This window comes from Thamnophis elegans, chromosome 1 (assembly GCF_009769535.1).
Source record: "Thamnophis elegans isolate rThaEle1 chromosome 1, rThaEle1.pri, whole genome shotgun sequence".
NCBI classification, from domain to species: Eukaryota; Metazoa; Chordata; class Lepidosauria; order Squamata; family Colubridae; genus Thamnophis; species Thamnophis elegans.
In genome coordinates, this window is record NC_045541.1 from 179159715 (window position 1) to 179184285 (window position 24571).

Genomic DNA, 24571 nt, shown 5'->3' on the forward strand with positions numbered 1-24571 from the left:
CACATTTAATAAGTGAATGCAGCAAAATTGCACAAACTGATTACAAAGCTAGACACGACCGAGTTGCTTTTATTCTTGAAGGGGGTCCCTTCAATCTTTTTTTTTAAATTTAATTTTATTTTTGTTACATAGACAACATAATCACATAACAATAGAAAAAGAAAGGCAGAGGGAAAAGAAAAAAAAAAAAAACCCATACATACACAAAAAAGGGGGGGGGGGAAGCCATCATCCCATACAGTATGTCATTTGATTACAGGTGCATCCCTACTACGTTTCCCCCCATACATACACCCCGTATCTCTCTGTTATATATTTAATAGACACCACAATAACCTAGGGTTTAAAAAAAGGGGGGGGGAATCATCACATGCAGCATGTCGTTTGGTTACAAGTGTTTTAACATCTGCATCTTCAAATAATATTTACCGTCTCAAATGTTTCATCTAATACAACTAAAGGCCTCATTTTCATTCTGCAGTATATATTCAGTTAACATTAGCATTATTTTTCCCCAGAAAGTATACTTATATTTATTGTTAACCTTGCATTTCATACCTTCAAACAGAGATCTTATTCCTTCATTGTTCAACAAAACATCGCTGCCTATATATACCAGTTTTCATTTGTTCCCCTATTAGAATTGCCTTATCAGCAGCGAAATATCATTATAATAAGTTCTTAACCTTATACATTATATCACCAGATATAATATTAATTCTTCATTGTGTCATTGTTAGATTATTTCACAGCATCCACTGGTCATTATGTAAAAAAATATGATTTACCCGTATCCAGAAAGTCATGGGAACATAAAGTGGAAAAATGAGAAGGTGAAGATCTTGTGGGACTTTCGAATACAAACGGATCATCATTTGGAGCACAACACACCAGATATCACGGATGTAGAAGGCCGGAGTGTACAGTTTATTTATTAGGACCACAACTGAGCACAAAAGTTATGCTTTTAAGCCAGAGTTTTGCTGTGGGTTTTGCCCCATTTTATGGCATTTCTTGCCACTGTCGTTAAGTGAATCAATGCAGTTGTTAAATTAGTAACACGGTTGTTAAGTGAATCTGGATTCCCCATTGTCAGGAGGTTGCAAAAGTTGATCACGTGACCCCGGGATAAGGAAACCGTCATAAGTACACGCCAGTTGCCAAGCGTCTTAAGTTTTGATCACGTGGCCGTGGAGATGCTGCAATGGTCATAAGTTTGAGAAATGGTCCTAAATCCCCCCCTTTTTTTAGTAACTTGGAACTGTCACTAAACAAACTGTCGTAAGTTGAGGACTACCCGTATTAAAAAGAAAACAGACAAATACGACATTTTTCGTTCCCTCTGTTCATAGAAACCGAAAATGAGAATTTTGGGGTGTTTTTTTCTTCTTTAAAAAAAAAAAATCCAAGACCCAGAATTGGTTTCTAAAGAGAAACAAAAGTGAGTAAGAGATTAACAGAGTTGGAAGGGACCTTGTAGGTCATCTAGTCCAACCCACACCACCCAAGCAGGAGACAATTCTTCTGCTTGAATTAAAGCCGCCATCTGGCGTAGGGTTTCCTGCCTGAGCAGGGGGGGGGTGTTACACTAGAACAGTGTTTCTCAACCTTGGCAACTTGAAGATGTCTGGACTTCAACTCCCAGAATTCCCCAGCCAGCATTTGCTGGCTGGGGAATTCTGGGAGTTGAAGTCCGGACATCTTCAAGTTGCCAAGGTTGAGAAACACTGCACTAGAAGACCTCCAAGGTCCTTTTCAACTCTAGTCTATCTCTGCCCACTCCCGAGCGCTGTCCCTTTAAGAGAAATGCAACCTGACCAAGGTTGGCAGCGACTCATTCTTGAACTGGAGCCCAGAAATTTCTTGTTTATCTTACCCAGAAAAACAGGGCAGACCTGGCCTTTCCCAGCTGGCTGGCAAACCTAGAAGGTTAAATCTCTTTTTGGCAGGATTTTTTTTTCCTTTCTGTAAATCACCACCTTCGATCTGCTGTTTGTCTTTCCACATTCCAGAAGCTCTGCCCTTTTCAACTTCAATAAATATTCTGATTTTTTTTAAAAAAAAAGTTTTACAGAAAGAGGCCATGTGCTACAGAGGCAGGAGAGAATGGCTGCAGGTACAGCTGTTTTTCCTCCCCTGCTTGCCTTTCGGGGATTTCCTACTCCACCCAACCATTTATGAATACAATAAGATAACAGAGTTGGAAGGGACCTTGGAGGTCTTGTAGTCCAGCCCCCCTGCTCAAGCTGGAATCCGTATCCCATTTCAGACAAGTGGCTCTCCTGTCTCTTCTTAAAAGCCTTCACTGATGGAGCAGCCACAACTTCTGGTGGCAAGCTGTCCCACTGGTTAATTGTCCTCACCGTTAGGAAGTTTCTCCTTAATTTCAGGTTGCTTCTCTCTTTGATTAGTTTCCATCCGCTGCTTCTTGGTCTGCCTTCAGATGCTTTGGAGAATAGGTTGACCCCCTTCTTCTTGGGAATGGAACAATTTGCCCACAGCCAAATTGACATGGCCAACACATCATGGCCAACATGCCATGGCAAATTCATCATGGCCAACTTGCCATGGCCAACTCGTCATGGCCAAATTGCCATGCCCAACACGTCATGGCCAACTTGCCATGGCCAACTTGCCATGGCCAACACGTCATGGCCAACTCATTATGGGTCCCTTGCCATGGCCAACTCATTATGGGCCATTTGCCATGGCCAACATGTTTTGGCCAACTTTCCATGGCCAACACATCATGGCCAACTTGCCATGGCCAACTTGCCATGGCCAACACGTCATGGCCAACTTGCCATGGCCAACTCATTATGGGTCCCTTGCTATGGCCAACTCATTATGGGCCATTTGCCATGGCCAACATGTTTTGGCCAACTTTCTATGGCCAACACATCATGGCCAACTCGTCATGGCCAACTTGCCATGGCCAACACGTCATGGCCAACTCATCATGGCCAACTTACCATGGCCAACTCATTATGGCCCACTTGCCATGGCCAACTCATTATGGGCCATTTGCCATGGCCCACATGTTTTGGACAACATGCCATGGCCAACAGTTCATCATGGCCAACATGTCATGGCCAATTCATCATGGCCAACTTGCTATGGCCAACATGTCATGGCCAAATTGCCATGGCCAACTCATTATGGGCCACTTGCCATGGCCAACTTGCCATGGCCAACATGTTTTGGCCAACTTGCCATGGCCAACACATCATGGCCAACATGCCAGGGCCAACTCATTATGGCCAACTTGCCATTGCCAATTCACCACGGCCAACTCACTGCAGGACCTTTGGAATTCTAGGAGTCTACTGCCATACATTGGCACAAAAGGAGTTTAATTGCAATGTGTCCTCTGCTGGCCAGCCTCTTCCTTGCAACCTTCAAAGGCCGAAGAAGGTCCTGCCATTTTGCTACCATCCGAAAAATTAATTCATTTCCTTCCAGCTTCCCATTTCCAAGTGCCAAGATTTTGAGCAAGACAGGTTGATAGATGGAAGTGTATAATTTAAAACTAGTTAAACTTAGTGTAATTTAGTGACAATAAACAGAGTTAAATAAATAATTGATAATGATAATAATGCATACAATGTGTAGTGTTATGATAAGTAATAATTGGATATGAATATTGAATGATACCCCTCAAAGGAAGATTAGAAACCCTTTTGGATTATATATAAAGGTTAATAAAAAAAAGAACTAAGTTACATTCAGTTAAGTCTTGATTATTAAGGGGGGGGATGTTATGATACAGGATATAGTCAAATAAAGGACGGATAATGATAACAACATATATGTATATATATATAGATGATAGATGATAGATAGATAGATAGATAGATAGATAGATAGATAGATAGAGATAGAGATAGATAGATATAGATACATAGATATAGATATATACATATAGATATATATAGATATATGGGTACAACATAAGGAAACTGGATGTAAGTTGTAAACAGTGATTTGGAAAGGAGGATTAGAAAATTTTGTTACTAAATATTATGGATGTTTAGCTAGAATAGGACATAAGGATTCAGTGTTATTGGAGGATTTTAGAAATAGTAAATGAAATGCCAGTATGTGGTTATGTATTAAATCTTGGTATATTTTATGATGAAGGACGTTTAAACAATTATAGTCAAATAAAAATGGAGGTATAAGGATAATATGTATAAATATTTGAGTTAAAATACTGAGTTAATATGAATAATGCTTGATGACGGTGGAAGAGATGCACAAAAGTTTTGTAACCAACCTCCTTATTTTTCCTTCCTTTCTTCCTTCCCTGTCTCATCTTCCTCCCTCCCTCTCCCCTTTCCTTACTTCCTCCCTCCTTTCCTTCCTTCCTTTTCTCCTTTCCTCCTTGTTCTTTTATATTTCTTTCTCCCTCCCTCCTTATTTTTCCTCCCTCCTCTTTCCTTCCTTTCTTCCTCCCTCCTTTCCTTCCTTTCCTCATTCTTTTATCTTTCTTTCTCCCTCCCTCCTTTCCTTGCTTCCTTTTCTCCTTGTTCTTTTACCTTTCTTTCTCCCTCCCTCATTTTTCTTTCCTTCCTCCCTCCCTCCTCTTTCCTTCCTTTCTTCCTCCCTCCTTTCCTTCCTTCCTTTTCTCCATCCCTCCTTGTTCTTTGACCTTTCTTCCTCCCTCCCTCCTTATTTTTCCTTCCTTCCTTCCTTTCCTGTCTCATCTTCTTCCCTCCCTCCCTCTCTCCTCTTTCCTTACTTCCTCCCTCCTTTCCTTCCTTCCTTTTCTCCTTTCCTTCTTGTTCTTTTATATTTCTTTCTCCCTCCCTCCTTATTTTTCCTCCCTCCCTCCTTCCTTCCTTCCTTTCTTCCTCCCTCCTTTCCTTCCTTCCTTTTCTCCATCCCTCCTTGTTCTTTGACCTTTCTTCCTCCCTCCCTCCTTATTTTTCCTTCCTTCCTTCCTTTCCTGTCTCATCTTCTTCCCTCCCTCCCTCTCTCCTCTTTCCTTACTTCCTCCCTCCTTTCCTTCCTTCCTTTTCTCCTTTCCTTCTTGTTCTTTTATATTTCTTTCTCCCTCCCTCCTTATTTTTCCTCCCTCCCTCCTTCCTTCCTTTCTTCCTCCCTCCTTTCCTTCCTTCCTTTTCTCCTTTCCTCCTTGTTCTTTTACCTTTCTATCTCCCTCCCGCCTTATTTTTCCTTCCTCCCTCCCTCCCTCCTCTTTCCTTCCTTTCCTCTCCCCTCCCTCCCTCTTCTCCTCCTTCCTCCACCTCCCTTCTTCCCACCTTCGCTCCCCCCGCCGCCTTTCTCCTCCTCCTCCTGCCGGGCAGCTCCTGCCTTTTCTCCGCCCCCCTTTGTTTCCGTCTCCCGCGGCCGGCCAGGCGAGGATGCTGCCGGCCTGAAGCAGCAGCAGCAGCGCCCGGACCATGGCTGGGGTTGGGGCTGGGGCAGCTGCAGGTACGGCGGGGCGAGGTACGGAGGTTCCCCCGGCGCCCATCCCGGCCCCGCCAGGAGCGAGCCCTGCCGGGGCGAGGGTGCCTCTGAGCACGTACAGAAGGCGGGCGGAAAGGAGGTGGGAGGGGGCTGCGGGGGCATCGCCCGTCGGGCTTTGGAGCGGTTGGGTGGGCGGGCGCCTTCCTGGAACCCCTCCGGTCCTCGGGGACTTCCTTCCACCCACTTGCCGGCGTTGGGAAAAGGGTTTCTGAGCATGGGCAGAGGGCGGCAACGGGAAAAGCTGCGGAAGGGAGGAAAGGAACCTATGCTGGCTGGGGAATTCTGGGAGTTGAAGTCCACCCACCTTTCAAAGCTTCCCCAGGGTGAGAATGGCTTGGGATGGAAATGCATTTCCCCCAACCTCTCAAAAGAAGGAGGGTGGGCTGGGCTCTCCTGTTCTCTAGCTCTCAATTTTTCTCCAACTCACATCAATAATGAAGATTTAAAGGGGCCCCCACAAAGGTGATCTCTCCCTCTTCTCTCTCTCTCTACTCTCTCTCAAATCCATCTTTGTCTGTCTGTCTACCTATCATCTCTCTCATTATCTATCTATCTATCTATCTATCTATCTATCTATCTATCTATCTATCTATCTATCTATCTCTATCATCTATCAATCTACCATCTCTCTCATTATCTCTATCTATCTATCTATCTATCTATCTATCTATCTATCTATCTATCTATCTATCTATCTATCTATCTATCTATCTATCTATCTATCTATTTTTACTACCGGTTCTGTTGGCATGGCATGGTGGGCGTAGCAGGGGAAGGTTACTGCAAAATCCCCATTTCTTCCTGATCAGCTGGGACTCGGGAGACAGAGAATAGATGGGGGTGGGGCCAGTCAGAAGTGGCATTTACTGGTTCTCCGAACTACTCAAAATTTCCACTACTGGTTCTCCAGAACTAGCCAGAACCTGCTGAATACCATCCATCCATCCATCTATATCTATCTATAATCTATTTATCAATTCCATCTATCTATCTATCATCTATCTATCTATCTATCTATCTATCTATCTATCATCTATCATCTATATCAATTCCATCCATCCATCCATATCTATCTATCTATCTATCTATCTATCTATCTATCTATCTATCTATCTATCTATCTATCATCTATTTATCAATTCCATCCATCCATCCATATCTATCTATCATCTATCTATCTATCTATCTATCTATCTATCTATCTATCTATCTATCTATCATCTATTTATCAATTCCATCCATCCATCCATATCTATCTATCTATCTATCTATCTATCTATCTATCTCTATCTATCATCTATCTATCATCTATTTATCAATTCCATCCATCCATCCATCCATCCATCCATCCATCTATCTATCTACCATCTAATCTCCCTCTCTCTAATCTGTCTGTGTCTGTCTATCTATCTTTCCTCTGTCATCTTTATCAATCTGTTTCTATCATCTATTGATCAATTCTGTCTGTCTGTCAGTTATCATCTATTTATCAATTGCATCCATCCATCCATCCACCATCTAATCTTCTTCTCTCTAGTCAGTCTGTCTGTCTGTCTGTCTGTCTGTCTGTCTGTCTATCTATCTATCTATCTATCTATCTATCTATCTATCTATCTATCTATCTATCTATCCTCTCTCTCTAAACTCCTTGCCTACTTACTTACCTATCATCTAATTTGCTATTATCTACCTTCCACTCCACTCCCTTCCCCTACCCTATCCTATCCCACCTTTATTAGTTTTATAAATAACTCAAGATGGTGAACTTTCATAATACTCCTCCCTCCTCCCATTTCCCCCCACATCAAGTCTGTGAGGTGGGCTGGGCTAAGAGAATAATGGTCCCAAAGTCTCCTAGCCAGCTTCCATGCCTAAGGCAGGACTAGAACTCCCCGTCTCCTGGTGATGGGCCCAAAATTCCCTCAGCCAACTTTCATGCCTAAGGTATGAACTAGAACTCACCGTCTCCTGGTTTCTGGCCTGCTGCCCTCACCAGACTGGCTCTCTTTAATCTTAATAGAAAAAGAAGAGGAGGGAGAAACCATCCCAAGCCTCAGAACTGTATCTTCAGGCCCGTACCCTAATTTCCTTAATGGATTGTGGCCTTCATGAGGGCTAGAAGCCTGAGCTTTTTTTCAGAAAGGAACTCAAGCCCAACGGCAGGGCACGGCATCAAATGCTGTATCGCAGTGGGAGTCGGTGGGAGGAGAGGGAGATTTTGACAAGCCATCCCGCATCTTCCTGATCATCATCATCATCATCAGGATGGGACGAAGACGCGGTGAAATCCGTCTTATCTACTCCTTCTCTGATTCGCTTCCCGCATCCATTCCAGGGATGGACGCGGAATCCCTGGCTGGGGATGAGTGTCTGGAAGAAGATGAGGAAGAGCTGGAGACCAGCTTGGAAGACCCCGAGCAGGACAGCGTGGGGAAAACCATGCCAGGCGGACGCAGCTGTGGCCTCCTGACCCGCCGAGGGATCACGCTGCGAGTTCTTCTCAAAGACGGGCTGATCGAACCCGGGGAAGGAGTCCTCTCTATTTACTATCTGGTACGAGACCTTCTCTTCCGCCCGCCCCCTCTCTCAGGGCACCCTGGTCAAAAAAGTCAAGATGGCAGCCAGACAAGTAGGAGCAAAGTGTTACAATGTTTCCCAAAGATGCTTTTTTTCAAGAGGAAACTGGACTTTCTGGTTTTTCTTTGAAGACATTTTGCTTCTCATCCAAGAAGCTTCTTCAGCTCTGACTGAAGAACTGGGGAATGGAAGGATTTATACTCCTTGCAGACAGCTGGTCATTTGCATCCTTAGAGAGGGTCGTTGAGGCCACCTGGAGGTTTAATCTGTGTCCTCAGGGTCACCTATGTGCAATGGTGGGGTTCAAAATTTTTTAGAACCGCTTCTGGAGGTGTAGCCTGCTTTCTGGGAGTGGCTTTCTGGCCATGTGACTGGGTGGGAGTGGCTTGCCAGCCATGTGACTGGGTGGGAGTGACTTCCTGGCCATGTGACTGGGTGGGAGTGGTTTGCCAGCCATGTGACCAGGTGGGGGTGGCTTTCTGGCCATGTGACTGGGTGGGAGTGGCTTGCCAGCCATGTGACTGGGTGGGAGTGGTTTGCCAGCCATGTGACCAGGTGGGGGTGGCTTTCTGGCCATGTGACTGGGTGGGGGTGGCTTGCCAGCCATGTGACTGGGTGGGAGTGACTTGCTGGCCATGTGACTGGGTGGGAGTGGTTTACCAGCCATGTGACCGGGTGGGGGTGGCTTGCTGGCCATGTGACCGGGTGGGAGTGGCTTGCCGGCCATGTGACTGGGTGGGCGTGGCCAACTTGTAAAATGTGGTGAAACTTACTTAACAACGCTCTTGCTTAGCAACCAAAATGTTGGCTCAGAAACTCTGGCATTTGAAGCACGGAAGTCTTAAAGCTGTCAAGTTACAAGACCCTTGCAACCCTAACCCTTTAGGGAAAAAAACCCCAGGGGTGTTCAAAGTTGACAGCTTTAAGACTTGTGGACTTCAACTCTCAGAATTCCTCCTCCAGTCATGTTGGCTCAGGAACTCTGGCATTGAAGCACACAAGTCTTAAAGCCATCAAGTTACAAGACCCTTGCACCCCTAACCCTTTCGGGAAAAAAACCCCAGGGGTGTTCAAACTTGAGAGCTTTAAGACTTGTGGACTTCAACTCCCAGAATTCCTCCTCTCGCTCTTCATCTTGATGATGTGTGGACGGGCGGGGGGGGAGGGAGCTGGAACCGGTTCTAAACGGCACTGTAGATTTGGGGAACCTCTTCTAGAGAAGAGGTTAGAACTGGCAGGAACCCACCCCTGCCTATGTGGTGCAAATGGGTGTGGAGCCTTCTTGGAACTGCTGAAAGGACAGATCTGTACGTTGGGGAAACAAAACAGCCACTTCAGAAACGCATGGCACGACATAGGAGAACAAACCCATCAGGACTAGATTCAGTGGTCCATCTGCATTTCAAAGACACAGGCTGGTCTTTGGAAGGCAGCAGAGTCCACATTTTGGACACAGAGGAAGGCTGGTTTGAAAGAGGGGTCAAAGAGGCCATCTATGTCAGAATTGAACAGCCCTCTCTCAACAGAGGGGCAGGGATACGACATCATCTATCTCCAGTTTACAACACAGTCCTTTGAACAGGTCCAAGAAGTCTCCACCCCCCATTTGCACCACTCAGGTGACCCCGAGGACACAGGCAAACCTCCAAGTGGCCTCAAGGACTCTCTAAAAAGGATGCAAATGACCAGCTTTCTCTGCAAAGTGTATAAATCCTTCCATCCTCCACCATTCAGTCAGAAGATGAAGAAGCTTCTTGGAGGAGAAGCGAAACCTCTTCAGAGAAAAACCAGAAAGCCCACCTGCCTCTTGAAAAAGCACCTTTGGGACCTGGGATGACCGAGAATCTCCATAGACATTACAGTCTTTGTTAAAGGTACAGACAGTCCTCGACTTACACACCACAATTGAGGCCAAAATTTCTGTTGCTAAGCGAGAAGAGTTGTGAAGTGAGTTTTTGCCCCGTTCAGTTTCTTGCCACCGTTGTTAAGTGAATCGTTGCGTTTCTTAAGTTAGTTGTACGGTTGTTAAGTGAATCTGACTTCAGTGCTATAAGGGAGGGGGGGATTTGTGGATAGGGGGAGGAGGAGGAGGAGGAGGGAAGGAGGGAGAGGAAAAGGGACTGTAAGGTCCTTGGTGTTCTCTGTGCTTAATGGTTTTCTTGCGGACGTTCCATGACCCAACTAGGTAACATCGTCAGTGCTAGAAGGGTGTGGGGTTTCTGGAGAGGAGGAGGAGGAGGAGGTGGTGGTGGGCAGCGGCTATGGGGTTCTTGGCGCTCTCTGAGCTTGGTTATTTTCTTGCAGACGTTTCACGACCCAACTAAGTAACATCCTCAGTGCTAGAAGGGAGTAGGGTTTGTGGTGAGGAGGAGGAGGACTGGGGTTTCCTTGATGCTTTCTGAGCTCGCTTGATATCTATGGAGATTCTCAGTCATAGTGGTCCCAAAAGTGCTTTTTCAAGAGGCAACGGTCCTCTCTGCTTTTTCTTCAAAGAGTTTTCTTTGAAGTCACATTTTTCCAGTGCCGTCGTAACTTTGAAGCATTGCTGAGTGAACTGTCGTAATTCGAGGGCTTCCTGCCTAGGGTTATTCATTCAATCCTCTTGCCCTTGTCTCAGGGGAAGAAATTTTGGGGCGACCTGCTGACCGATGGGAAGATCGCTTGGCAACAAACCGGGCAGATCTTTAACTCCCCCAGCGCCTGGGCCACCTACTGTAAGAAGTTGGTCAACCCTGCCAAGAAATCCGGTTGCGGTTGGGCCTCGGTCAAGTACAAGGGCCAGAAGCTGGACCAATACAAGGCCATTTGGTTGAAGAAGCACCAACCCAACGCTCCCCCTGCGGAGGAGGTAAATCCTTCTGCTCTGCTTCAAAACCTCCTTCCAGAATTGGGTGTTGGTTTGTTTTTTTAAGTTACCGTAGTTTCAAGTTTCTGGAGTATAAGATGCACCTTTCCCCCCCACCCCACTCAAAGAGTGTGGAAATGTTGGTGCGTCTTATACACCGAATATAGCCATTTTTGGCCTCCCGAAAACCCTGCCCTTGATCCCATTCTTGCGAAAAATGGGGCATTTTTCAAAAAGACGGAGGCGTTTTTGCCTCCCCCTAGACCCCAGCAACACTCTGCAGGCTTCAGCGGGTCTGGGGGAAGGCAAAAACGCCTCTTTTTTTTTGCAAAAAAACAGCCCATTTCCCACAAAAATGGGGGTGTTTTTGCCTTTCCCCAGCCCTGCTGAAGCCTCCAGAGTGTTCCTGGGGGCCGGGGAGCATAAAAACTTTTTCCCCCTTACTTACCGCTTCGAAATCTTGGTGCGTCTTATACACCGGTGTGTCTTATAGTCCAAAAAATATGGTATTTTTTTTGAAGTTTCTAGTCCACAGGAGGTCAATTTGTGGCCTAAGCCTAATTCTAACCCTCAGCCGTTTCCGTAGCAAACTCATTCACAGCTCTATTTATTAGATTAGTGTTGAGTGTTGGTTGGCTATTTATTTATCCTAATCCTGTATTAGACAGGATTTCTAATGTTGGGCTTTCCTCCTTACCAGAGGGAGCCCCCTTGTGGAGTACTGTGAAGTTGTTATCGTGGCAATTCCACTGAGCTGTACAGTAGAAGCCGTTTTAAGGCACAACAGACTGTATCTTAACAGAACACACACCCCAAGGAGTGTTACGTGTGTCTTACCCCTACAGTATTTGTTTCCCGAGAGTAAGTCATCTGTGTACCAAATTTGGTTGAAATTGCTTGAGGCGTTCCAGATTATTCTGGAACATACACAAACACACACACACACACATACACACACACACACAAACAGAGTCAGATAGATAGATAGATAGATAGATAGATAGATAGATAGATAGATAGATAGATAGATAGATAGATAGATAGATAGATAGATAGATAGATGATAGATAGATGATAGATAGATAGATATTTGTTACTCTTGACTTAACAGCCACAAGTTAAGCCCAACATTTCTGTGGCTAAGCGAGATGGTTGTTAAGTGAGGTGTGTTCCATTTTACAACCTTTCCCGCTACAGTTGAACGGTTCGAGAGTTGAACTGTTCGTTCACTTAACAACTGAAACAAAAATGGGTGTACAATCCAGCTGGTTGCATTTTTTACAAGCTTTTTGATATCACGCAAGTGAACCCCAAAATCTTATGGCTAAGCAAGACGGTTGTTAAGTGAGGTGTGTCCCGTTTTACGAACGTTCTCGCCACAGCTGAACCACAGTTCGACAGTTGAACCATTGGTTCACTTAGCGACCCACAGAAAAATGGGTGTGAAATTGGGTAAGTAAATATTTTTTTACAAACTTTCTGACACCCGACTTTAAGGGGGTAGGGCTCCAGTATGGTCGTATGTCGAGGACTTTCTACTCGGGCTGAGACTTTGTAAGTCAGCCAACGCCATCCAGGTGGTGCCTACTAGTGGGACCTCGGGGTACTGCAGGCATACAAATCAATACCCCACTGAGTCCCACATGAAAAATCTGCTTTACCCACTTGGTGGTTTTTTCCTCTTCCTCTCCCCCCTCCCAGAGTCTGGTCAGTGAAGGGGAGGAAGAGGATCTGGGTGACGAGGAGGAAGATGAGGCCAAAGGGATGAAGGCCGCCTTGGCTGACTCCTTGCTGGCCAAGAAGATGGACGACAAAAGCAGGAAGTTGTCGGCGAAAAACCTGGCTGAATTGCACAGTGCAGGTAAGAGGGCCAGCCTCGTGGAAAGACCATTGGGGGCGTTGAGGCGCAGCCGGCTGAATTCCTCCCTGCTGTATTTGGGAGGGTGCTGCTCTCCACAGGTCAAAAAAGGCAAAATGGCGGGCACGCAGGGGTGTGGCCAAGGCTTCGTTGGTGCCATCCTGACTGTTTTAGCATGCCCTGTGGAAAAAGAGAGAGAAGGGAAAAAAGGAGAAAAAGAGAAAAGGAGGGAGGGAGAAAGGAGGAAAGAAAAAGCGGGGGAACAGTGTGAAAGAGGGAGAAAGGGAGAAAGGAAGGAAGGAGGAAAAATGGAAGAGAAAGGAAGAAAGAGAAGAAAGGAAGGGATGGAGGGAGGAACAAAAGTGGAAAAAAAGAGGGGAAGGGAGAGAGGAAGTGAAGAAAGCAAGAAAAGATAAAAAGGGGAAGAGGGAGGGAGAAAGGAGGAAAGAAAGAAGGGGGAAAGGGAGGAAAGGAAGGAGGGAGGAGGAAAGGAAAGAAGGAAGGAAGGAGAAAAGGGAGGGAGGAAAAAGGAACAAAGGAGGAAGGAAAAAGAGCGAGAAGGAAGCAAGAGCAGAAGTGAAGAAAGTAAGAAAAGAAAAAGAAGGGGAACGCAAGGAGAGAGAGAAAGGAGGAAAGGAGGGAGGGGGAAAAGGGAGGAAAGAAGGGAGGGAGGAGGGGGGGAAAATAGGAAGTGGGAAAAGGAAGGGCGGAAGGAAGGAGGAAATGGAAGGAAGGGAAAGAAGAAGAAAGGAAAAGGAAAGTAAGAAAGGAAATAAGAAAATGAGGACGGAGGCGGTGGGTATGTCCTCGTGCTTCCCAAAGTTAGTTAGCAGTTAGCAGTTAGACTTATATACCGCTTCATAGGGCTTTCAGCCCTCTCTAAGCGGTTTACAGAGTCAGCATATCGCCCCCAACAACAATCCGGGTCCTCATTTTACCCACCTCGGAAGGATGGAAGGCTGAGTCCAGCCTGAGCCGGTGAGATTTGAACAGCCGAACTGTAGAACTACAGTCAGCTGAAGTAGCCTGCAGTGCTGCATTTAACCACTGCGCCACCTTGGCAATCGGCAGGCAGGAATAGCCTTAACTGAGGGATATTCCTGTGTTTGGATATTCCTAAGTGATTCTTCGTTACTTGGACATAATTCTTTTCAATTAGAATCACTGTCTGTGTCCCAGAATTCTACAGCCAATAGGCTTTAAGATGTGTAGGCCAGGGAATTCTGGGAGTCGAAGTCCACCTGTCTTAAGGTTGCTGAACGTGAGAAACACGGCTCTGGAAAGACCTTTTCATCCTCTTTTAATTGGGAAACAGGGGGACACACACACACACCCCCAGAAAAGGACACACAACCCTTCTGGATCAAAGAAAGACCCAGCGTGAGAATCTTATGGTCGTCTTTGCATCTGCCCGATTTTTATTCTGAAGCAATGACTGGCAGGGTGTTTTTTTTCCCCTTCTTGTCCCCCCCCCCCCCCCCCCCCCCCCCGCAGATCACAGCAAAAGACTGGATTGCCGGAATCGAGTCCCTGTCCGCTATTGTAATCTGGGCAGTCGGGATTCTGTCAGGTACATTGATCCAGTGAGCGCCGTGTCTGCTTTAAGGGCAGCCAAAGATAAAAAAATCTATACAATATACAATATAAAACATAAAACGTAACATATAACATATAAAATGAAATAATAAAATAAAATAAATTAAAAAATAAAATAAAGACATGAAATAAAACAGTGCAATACAGGGAATACAACAATACAATGCAATACAATACAATACATTATATTACAGAAAATGGAATAGAATACAATATAATACAATGCAATACAGGGAATAGAATACAATACATTACAGAGAATACAATACAATACAGGGAATAGAATATAATACATTATAGAAAAGAATAGAATACAATAGAATAGAATAGAATACAATACAGGGAACAGAATACAATACATTACAGAGAATAGAATACAATAGAATACAATAGAGGGAATAGGATACAATACATTACAGAGAATAGAATAGAATACAATACAATACAGGGAACAGGTTACAATACATTACAGAGAATAGAATAGAATACATTACAGAGAATACAATACAATACAATACAGGGAATAGGATACAATACATTACAGAGAATAGAATAAAATACATTACAGAGAATAGAATACAATACAATACAGGGAACAGGTTACAATACATTACAGAGAATAGAATAGAATAGAATACAGAGAATAGGATACAATACATTACAGAGAATAGAATAGAATACATTACAGAGAATAGAATACAATACAATACAGGGAACAGGTTACAATACATTACAGAGAATAGAATAGAATACATTACAGAGAATAGAATAGAATACAATACAATACAGGGAATAGGATACAATACATTACAGAGAATAGAATAGAATACATTACAGAGAATAGAATAGAATACAATACAATACAGGGAATAGAATACAATACAGAGAATAGAATAGAATGGAATACATTACAGAGAATACAATGCAATACAATACAATACAACAAAGGGAATAGAAAACAATACATTACAGAGAATAGAATAGACCAGAATGCAATGCAATGCAATGCAACACAATGCAAAGCAATACAACAGACTACAATACATATAATGACAACAAAGAAGGATTAAAAAAACCAGATTCCTGGGGAAATAGAGAGTTACTGCTTTAAAATGCATCTATTTTCCAAATGGTATTTCTTTATTTTTATTATGCATTGGTCAATTCCTCCCTCTCAGCCCAAGAGCCAATCAGGGATAATAGGGAGGGGCTGGATGTGAGTTGGGAGACCTGGGTTTTAATGCCTCTCAGCCCAACCTGCCTCTTGAGGTTCTTGTTGGGGAGAATAATTGGGTGCTAGACCTTGAGATCATATACAAATCTAAGAAAGGAAGGGTAGGAGGGAGGGAGGGAGGGAGGGAGGGAGGGAGGGAGGGAGGAGGGAAAGAAGGAAATAGGAAGGAAGAAACAAAGGAAAAAGGAAGGGAGGGAGGGAGGAAAAAAAGAAGGAAGGAGGGAAGGGAGGAAGGAAGGAAGGAAAAAGAAAGGAAAAGGGAGGAAGAAATGAAGGAAAACATGAGGAAGAAAAAAAGGAAGAGGGAGGGAGGAAAAAAGGAAGGAAAAGGGAGGAAGAAATGAAGGAAAAGGGGAGGAAGAAGGGGAAAAAGGGAGGGAGAGAGGAAAAAGGGAGGGAGGAGGGAGGGGAGGAAGGAAGGGAGGAAAAAGGAAAGAAAAGGGGAGGAAGAAACAAATGAAAAAGAAAGGGAAGGAGGAAGGAAGGAAAAAAGGAAGGGAGGGAGGAAAAAGGGAGGGGAGGAGAGAGGGGAGGAAGGAAGGGAGGAAAAAGGAAAGAAAAGGGGAGGAAGAAACAAAGGAAAAAGGAAGGGAAGGAGGAAGGAAGGAAAAAAGGAAGGGAGGGAGGAAAAAGGGAGGGAGGAAAAACAAAGGAAAAGAGGAGGAAGGAAAAAAGGGAGGGAGGAAAAAGGAAAGAAAAAAGGGAAGGGAGGAAGGAAGGGGGAAGAGGAGGGAAGGGGGAGAGAGAGAGAAGCCTCCCACAAAGGAGGTTTCTAGTCCTCATGGATCACCACAATATTTGGGCTTTTCTTCCTTGCCTTTAGGAACCCACACACTTTGGTGGAGGTGACGACCTTTGCAGCCCTCAACAAATTCCAGCCTTTTAACGTGGCCATCTCAAGCAACGTTCTCTTGCTCGTGGTAGGTAACCCCTTCTCGCCCCGCAATGTTGGTCCAGGGCTGACTGGGGAATTCTGGGATTTCTGGATTCCGCCTGTTCGGAGGGCACCAGGTGGCAGAAGGCCAATTTGCTGAACATTTTTATTGTGTTTGATTTATTGCAAGTGTTTGTGTAACGACTGGAGGCTTGAGAAGAATTCAGTCGATGGGAAAGGACATCGAAGCAAATGAATCCGTCCAGGGCATGTACAGGGAGTCCTGGACTTATGACAGTTCATTTAGTGACCGTTTGAAGTTACCACAGCACTGAAAAATGAGACTTAAAACACTTGGCAACTGGCGGGCATTTATTGACACGTGCCCTGGGGTCGTGTGATTAATTTTTCTCTCCTTCTGACAAGCAAAGTCAATGGGGAAGCCGGATTCACTTAAGAGCCATGTGACTATCTTAACAACTGCAGTGATTCACTTAACAACAGTGGTAGGGAAGCTTGTAAAATGGGGGGGGGGTAAAACTCACTTAATGATCTGGCTTAGCAACAGAAATTTTTGGACTCAATTGTGGTTGTAAGTCAAGGACTACCTACATAGGGGAATACTGAGACAACTGACAATTGGGGTTCTCGGGGCCATTGATGAGAGGGTTCACCTCCCTTTGTATACACACATAGAGTTGTGTTTCTTGATATTGTTGATTCTAACATGGGTGGACTTCAGCTCCCAGAATTCCTCAGCCGGCATGTTTTAAGAAGGGTGGACTTCCACTCCCAGAATTCCTCAGCTGGCATGTTTTAAGATGGGTGGACTTCCTCTCCCAGAATTCCCCAGTCAGCATGTTTTAACATGGGTGGACTTCAACTCCCAGAATTCCTCAGCCGGCATGTTTTAAGATGGGTGGACTTCAACTCCCAGAATTCCCCAGCCGGCATGTTTTAAGATCGGTGGACTTCAACTCCCAGAATTCCCCAGACAGCAAGAACACCCACACGTCATTATTTTTATTTTTATTTTATTATTAAATTTATATTGTCGCCTATTCACCCATGGTGACTCAAGGCCGCTTACAGAATATTCTCCTCCTCCTGCCTTCTAGCGTTGATGATATTACCCAACCAGGCCGTGAAACGTCTTCAGGAAAGCGATCCAGCTCAGAGGGTACCAAGGACCCCACAGTTCAATCCTGAGCTACAAATATTCTCCTCCTTGGCTTTGTCCCGTTAATCCGTCTCCTTTGTTCACCTTCTCTTTAGGATTTCCACAGTCACTTAACCAAAAGCGAAGTGGTGGGCTACCTGGCCGGCCAGTGGAATATCAACAGCCAATGTAAGTACCCCTTAAGGCCTTCTCCCGAGTTGAGCTAAAAAGGTTGGGTGTTTGGGAACTTGATGGGATAATTTTTCTAGTCCTTTACAATTCACCCGTCTCCTTGGAGGCCAAAGAAAGAACGTTTTTCTCTCCGCTTTTTCACCCAAAACTTGGGAGTCGGACATAAGCCTGGCCATCCATTGGTGAATCTTGTACAGGTGGTCCTGAACCAGTGATGGGTTTCAATTTTTTTTAGAACCTCTTCTGTAGGTGTGGCCTGCTTTGTGGGAGTGGCTTGCTGCCCATGTGACCAGGTGGGAGTGGCTTGCTGGCCATGTGACTGGGTGGGCGTGGTCAACTTGTAAAATGTGGTGAAACTCACTTAACAACGCTCTTGCTTAGCAACCAAAATGTTGGCTCAGAAACTCTGGCATTTGAAGTGTGCAAGTCTTAAAGCTGTCAAGTTACCCCTAACCTTTTAGAAAAAAAGACCCAGGAGTCTTTTTTGACTCCTTAAAGCCTTTTTTGACAAGTCTTAAAACTTGACAGCTTGAAGACTTGTGGACTTCAACTCCCAGAATTCCTCCTCCAGTCATGTTGGCTCAGGAACTCTGGCATTGAAGCACGCAAGTCTTAAAGCTGTCAAGTTACAAGACCCTCGCACCCCTAACCCTTTAGAAAAAAAAAACCCAGGGGTGTTCAAACTTGGCAGCTTTAAGACTTGTGGACTTCAACTCCCAGAATTCCTCCTCTCGCTCTTCATCTTGATGATGTGCAGACAGGCAGGGGAGGGAGCTGGAACCGGTTCTAAACGGCACTGTAGATTTGTGGAACCTCTTCTATAGAAGAGGTTAGAACTGGCAGGAACCCACCCCTGTCCTGAACTTAGAGACCTTCCAAAGTTACAACGGCTGACCAGCAAAGTCAGCGGGGAAGCCAAATTCACTTCCCAACCGTGTGACTAACTTAACAACAGCTGCGATTCACTTAACAACCGTGGCAGGAAATGTTGTAAAACGGGGCACAAACTCAACAGAAAGTTTAGCAACAGAAAGTTTGAGGCTAATTGTGGTCGAGGATTTCACACGGGAGGAAGTAGCAGAAACCAGATTTTTATATTCTGAATATTTCTTGACCTCCCAATCTAAAGATAGATAAAGAAATATTACTAAAGCAGGGTAAGGAAACTCTACAAGAGCATAATTCGAGTGATTATGAGCATTTCCTGCACCCAGCGTGAATGTGGAATGGAAAAACCTTTGAGGTGTTTCCAACTCTTTGATTCTATTTGGCACAGAAATCTTCCAGATTTAATTTTTGGCCTCGACAAGGAAAGGGCTGGACTTTTCCAGCAGCCACAAAATACAACTGTATTTGTGGTTGAAAGACATTTCTTGAAAGAAAGAAAGAACTGTTTGTATGATTTTTAGCCAATCAGAGAAAACATTAAATCCCACAACCAAACTATTGTCCACAAAATAAATATAAGTTAGCCCACTCAATACAGTTTCAATTTTTCATATTTATAAGAAAAGGAGGGCATATTCTGCCAGCCACAAAGTACAACTGAATTTGTGGTTTGAAGAAAGGAATGAATGAATGTTTTATTATGGTCTTTGGCTGATCGGTAAATAAAATAAACCCCACAATCGGTCCCTTTGTCCTTGCAATCAATAAAATTGCTTTGTGGTAACACAATCAGTGCAGTTACATCAGCAGTGACTGGGGTCTTATTTTAACAGAAATATAAAAAGCCATTTTATTTATATTTGGGCTGATATCTGCAAGGCATTGAATTACTTAAAAATTTCTAAATCATATAAAAAGTCACGAAGTAGTAATTTCCTTCCTGGTATCCCAACACAGAATAGCATATTGTAGAGAACATGAGGAAAACGTACAATGATAATGTTATACAGTGTTTCTCAATTTTGACCACTTTAAGATGGCTGGACTTCAACTCCCAGAATTCCCCAGCTAGAATGCTTTAAGATGGATGGACTTCAATTCCCAGAATTCCCCAGCCAGAATGTTTTAAGATGGCTGGACTTCCACGCCCAGAATTCCTCAGGCAGTATGCTTCAGGATGGCTGGACTTCCATTCCCAGAATTCCTCAGCCAGAATGTTTCAGAATGGATGGACTTCCACTCCCAGAATTCCCCAGCAAGTATGCTTTAAGATGGATGGACTTCAACTTCCAGAATTCCCCAGCCAGAATGCTTCAAGATGGCTGGACTTCAACTCCCAGAATTCTTCAGCCAGTATCCTAGCTGGGGAATTCTGGGAGTTGAAGTCCATCCATCTTAAAAGTGGTGAAGATTAAGAAACATCAACGTATAATAAGCTTAGAAAGGGACATGTAGTTGACCTGAACTTACTTAACAACGACAGTGATTCGCTTAACAACCATGGCAAAAAAAAAAAGTAAAACAGCTATGAATCACTGAGCCACCATCTTGCTCAGCAATGGAAATTCTGGCCCTAATTGTGGTTTTAAGCTGCGTACTCCAAAGTTGACAGCTTGAAGACTTGTGGACTTCAACTCCCAGGATTCCCTTGTGGACTTCAACTCCCAGAATTCCCTTGTGGATTTTAATTCCCAGGACTCCCTTGTGGATTTCAACTCCCAGGATTCATTTATGAACTTCAACTCCAAGGATTCATTTATGAATTTCAACTCCCAGAATTCCCTTGTGGATGTCCACTCCCAGAATTCTGGGAGTTGAAGTCCACAGGCTTTAAAGTTGCCAAGTTTGGAAACCCCTGCTCTAAACTTATCCTATTTTGACCCTGATTGATGTATAAGGTTGCAAGTTAACAAATGGGGGGGGGGGAGAAATCCTTGTTTAACCATAACCTCGTTGTGTTGTGTTGTGTTCCAGTGCTGACGGTGCTGCGGGCGTTCCCTTGCCGGTCGCGACTTGGAGACGGGGAACTGGCATCCATCGTAGAAGAAGAGGTGAGGTGATGGATGGGAATGAGCAGAGGCGGGATTGAAAAATGTTAGCCACCATTTTTCTGCCCGGTTGCGGGGTGGGTGTGGCCATGGTGGGTGTGGCCGGCTTGGCCTCCTGCAGCACGGCGGGGTGGTGGGGATGGGGGGTTTTGCCCTCCCCAAGCTCCAGAGGCTAGAAATGGGCCTGTTTCCAGACTTCCGGGAAACCCGTTTTGGCCATCGCGCAGGCCCTGCACTTAACCTGACGTGATGAATGGGCTGTGTAGAGACTCCTGGGAGGGGAGGGGGAGGGTGGGCATGGCCAGCCACTCCTTGCAACAACCAGTTCAATGAACCGGATGCAAAATTAACAACCGGTTTGCCCAAACTGGTGTGAATCGGCTGAATCCCATCCCTGGAAATGAGAAGGGATCTCCTTGGATCCTCAAAAGGATGGGCCGAAAAGATCACTTCCAGTTTCGAAGCACTGCTCAAGCAGCTTCCAGTTATCCTTACCGTGAAGTGTAATTTGAAATAGCGTGCAGGTAGCCCCCGACTTACAACCGCAGTTGGGACCTGAACATTCATCGTTAAAGCGTTGTGGTTGTTCGGCGAGGCATCATCATGCGGCCGCAATAGGTGGTCTTGTCAGAAGATGGCTGGGAAAGTCACAGTTATGGCTCGAAAAAGGTTGGGATTCAATAAAGAATTATATTATATTCTAAATGTGAGTTAATAAGCACCCAGATTGTGATCACGCGAGCATGGGAACGCTGCAGCCATCGTAAGCACGAGGACCGGTCATAAGTCACTTTTTAGTACCATTGCAACTTTGAATGGTTGCTAAAGAATGGTCATTTTTTTCGACGCCGTTGTAATGTTGAGCCCCACCAGCAGCCAGCAGAGCTGGCCGCAGATTCGGAGAGTGAGGAGGTTGGGGAGGAACCTGGGCCAGTCCTGGAGTCTGGGGAAGGCTCTGATGAGGGCTCTGTGTCGGAGGCAGAGAAGGGATCAGGGCCCTCTGACAGTTATCAGCTGCCCTCGGAGTCAGACATCAGTGAGGCAGAAGAACAGCTGGAGCCTGTTCCCAGTGTGTGCATGTGCGGAGTGGCCAGACGAAGGGAACAGCTAAGGAGAGCCGAGGTGGCGCAGTGGTTAGAGTGCAGTACTGCAGGCCACTTCAGCTGACTGCTATCTGCAGTTCGGCGGTTCAAATCTCACCGGCTCAGGGTTGACTCAGCCTTCCATCCTTCCGAGGTGGGTGAAATGAGGACTCAGACTGTGGGGGCGATGTGATGACTCTGTAAAACCGCTTAGAGAGGGCTGAAAGCCCTATGAAGCGGGTATATAAGTCTAACTGCTATTGCTATTGCTAAGGAACAAGGATCGATTCGGGAGTCACTCCCAGAGGAAAGAAAAGAGGAGCGAAAGGGGAGTGGAGCTTGCAGGAGACAATTACTTCTCTTAATGGGTTGCCAAGTTTTGCAGATATTGGCCTCTGACTGTAAATGCTCCCTTGGATACTGTATGTTGTGAATGAGCAGAATTCACTGTAAATTAATAAAAAGGAGGTTTTTTTGCCGGGAAAAGGAGTTTGCTTCATGCTCTTGGGAAGCCTCGGTCAGAACATGTAATTTCAAACGGTCACTAAATGAACTGTTGTAAGTCGAGGACTGCCTGTTGTTGACTTTGAAGGTCACAGAGAGGGGATAACATCGCAAACTCGGCCATCTCATTCATGCCAGGCTGTTGTTGTGTTTCCTTTTGCCCCTCCTGTTTCAATTAACTTTTTTTTTATTTTTATTGAATTGTGGCTGTGCTCCCACAACAGAAGCAACCTGGTCAATTAAAACACAGTGGATTCAGGGTGGAAGCTTGACTAATTATTTTGCGGCTTAATAAGTCGATCAGTCCGAGGCGTCTGGGTTATTCTTATGGGTCAAGAAAACTGGGCTAATGTACAAAGTGAATGCAGCTGTAGTTTGACTTGATTGAAATGGATAATACCAGAAAGATGAAATAGGCAGCTGGTTGTAGCTTTGGAGGCAGAAAAGAGGGGGAAAGAGTGCAGAGAAGAGCAACAAAGAGGATTAGGGGACTGGAGGCTAAAACATATGAGGAACGGTTGCAGGAACTGGGTATGTCTAGTTTAATGAAAAGAAGGACTAAGAGAGACAGGATAGCAGTCTTCCAATATCTCAGGGGTTGCCCCAAGATAGTCAAGCTATTCTCCGAAGCACCTGAGGGTAGAACAAGAAGCAATGGGTGGAAACTAATCAAGGAGAGAAGCAACTTAGAACTAAGGAGAAACTTCCTGACAGTGAGGACAATTAATCAGCGGAACTACCTGCCTCCAGAAGTTGTGAATGCCCCAACACTGGATGTCTTTAAGAAGATGTTGGATATCCATTTGTCTGAAGTGATGTAAGGTTTCCTGCCTAAGCAGGGGGTTGGACTAGAGGACCTCCAAGGTCCCTTCCAATTCTGTTTATTCTATTCTATTCTATTCTAGGATAAAGGGGGCATTTTAGACCTGGGGAGTTTATAAAACAAAGTCAAGTTACAAACGAAAGCAGATCCTATATTATCTGTTCCCCCATAAGCAGAAGCTAATTTAAATTTAGTTATATATTTGCAACCTGCCTTTATTATAATTTTTAAAAATAACTCAAGGTGGAGAATGTATCCAATACACTTCCCTCTTCCTATTTTCCCCACTACAACAGCCCTGTGAGGTGGATTGGGCCGAGAGAGGGGGATTGGCCCAAAGTCACCCAGCTGGCTTTCCTGCCTAAGGCGGGACTAGAACTCACTGTCACCTGGTGATTGGCCCAAAGTCACCCAGCTGGCTTTCCTGCCTAAGGCGGGACTAGAACTCACTGTCACCTGGTGATTGGCCCAAAGTCACCCAGCTGGCTTTCATGCCTAAGACGGGACTAGAACTCACTGTCACCTGGTGATTGGCCCAAAGTCACCCAGCTGGCTTTCATGCCTAAGGCGGGACTAGAACTCACCATTTCCTGGTGATTGGCTCAAAGTCACCCACTGGCTTTCATGGCTAAGGCGGGACTAGAACTCACTATTTCCTAGTGATTGGCTCAAAGTCACCCATTGGCTTTCATGGCTAAGGCGGGACTAGATCTCACATGCTCTTGGTGATTGGCCCAAAGTCACCCAGCTGGCTTTCATGTCTAAGGCAAGACTAGAACTCACCATCTCCCAGTGATTGACCCAAAGTCACCTAGCCAACTTTCAAAGCTAAGTTGGGACTAGAACTCAGCGTGATTCTGGTGATTGACTCACATTCACCTTGCTGGCTTTCGTACCCAAGGCGGGACTAGAACTCACGATCAATCTCCCGCTTCCTAGATTTAGCCACTAGATTACACCAAACCGGTTCTCAGTTTATTTAGATTATATTATATTAGTTTAGCTTAGTTTGGATTAGTCTAGTCTAGTTTAATGCTTAATTTAATTTAATATTAATTTAATCATTGTTTAGATTAGGGGGTCTCCAACCTTAGCCAGTTTAATACCTGCGGACTTCAATTCCCAGAATTCCTCAGCCAGCTTTGCTTTGCTGGCTGAGGAATTCTGGGAGTTGAAGTCCACAGGTCTTAAAGGGGTCGAGGTTGGAGACCCTTGTTTTAATAACACCGTTTGAAGACCAATGGAATGAAACGATTTATAGAGGTGGAATTGAGGCCCTAAAAGTCTAATGAACGGGGCACCCCGAATCCTCTTGTCCTTTCCAGATCTGCCAAAACCTCTTCCTGAGGGGCCTGTCGCTGGTGGGCTGGTACCACAGCCACCCGTTCAGCCACCCGCTGCCCTCTTTGCAAGACATCG

General features: G+C 45.0%; 1 protein-coding gene across 2 annotated transcripts in view; it reads left to right on the top strand.

The window, feature by feature from the left end:
- The window catches only part of MPND (MPN domain containing), a 36792-nt gene that overhangs the window by 1987 nt on the left and 10234 nt on the right, over window positions 1-24571 (top strand). The window contains exons 2-10 of one of the 2 annotated variants that reach the window (XM_032230781.1): window positions 5310-5436; window positions 7808-8025; window positions 10667-10897; window positions 12596-12755; window positions 14247-14322; window positions 16406-16502; window positions 17732-17804; window positions 20670-20746; window positions 24478-24571. The exon at window positions 24478-24571 is cut by the window's right edge and continues 75 nt beyond it. In XM_032230781.1, coding sequence (XP_032086672.1) covers window positions 5406-5436; window positions 7808-8025; window positions 10667-10897; window positions 12596-12755; window positions 14247-14322; window positions 16406-16502; window positions 17732-17804; window positions 20670-20746; window positions 24478-24571 — 1057 coding nt within the window. In that variant the 5' untranslated portion in view covers window positions 5310-5405. The remainder of the gene's footprint in view (window positions 1-5309; window positions 5437-7807; window positions 8026-10666; window positions 10898-12595; window positions 12756-14246; window positions 14323-16405; window positions 16503-17731; window positions 17805-20669; window positions 20747-24477) is intronic. The other variant, XM_032230864.1, reaches the window with a different exon arrangement.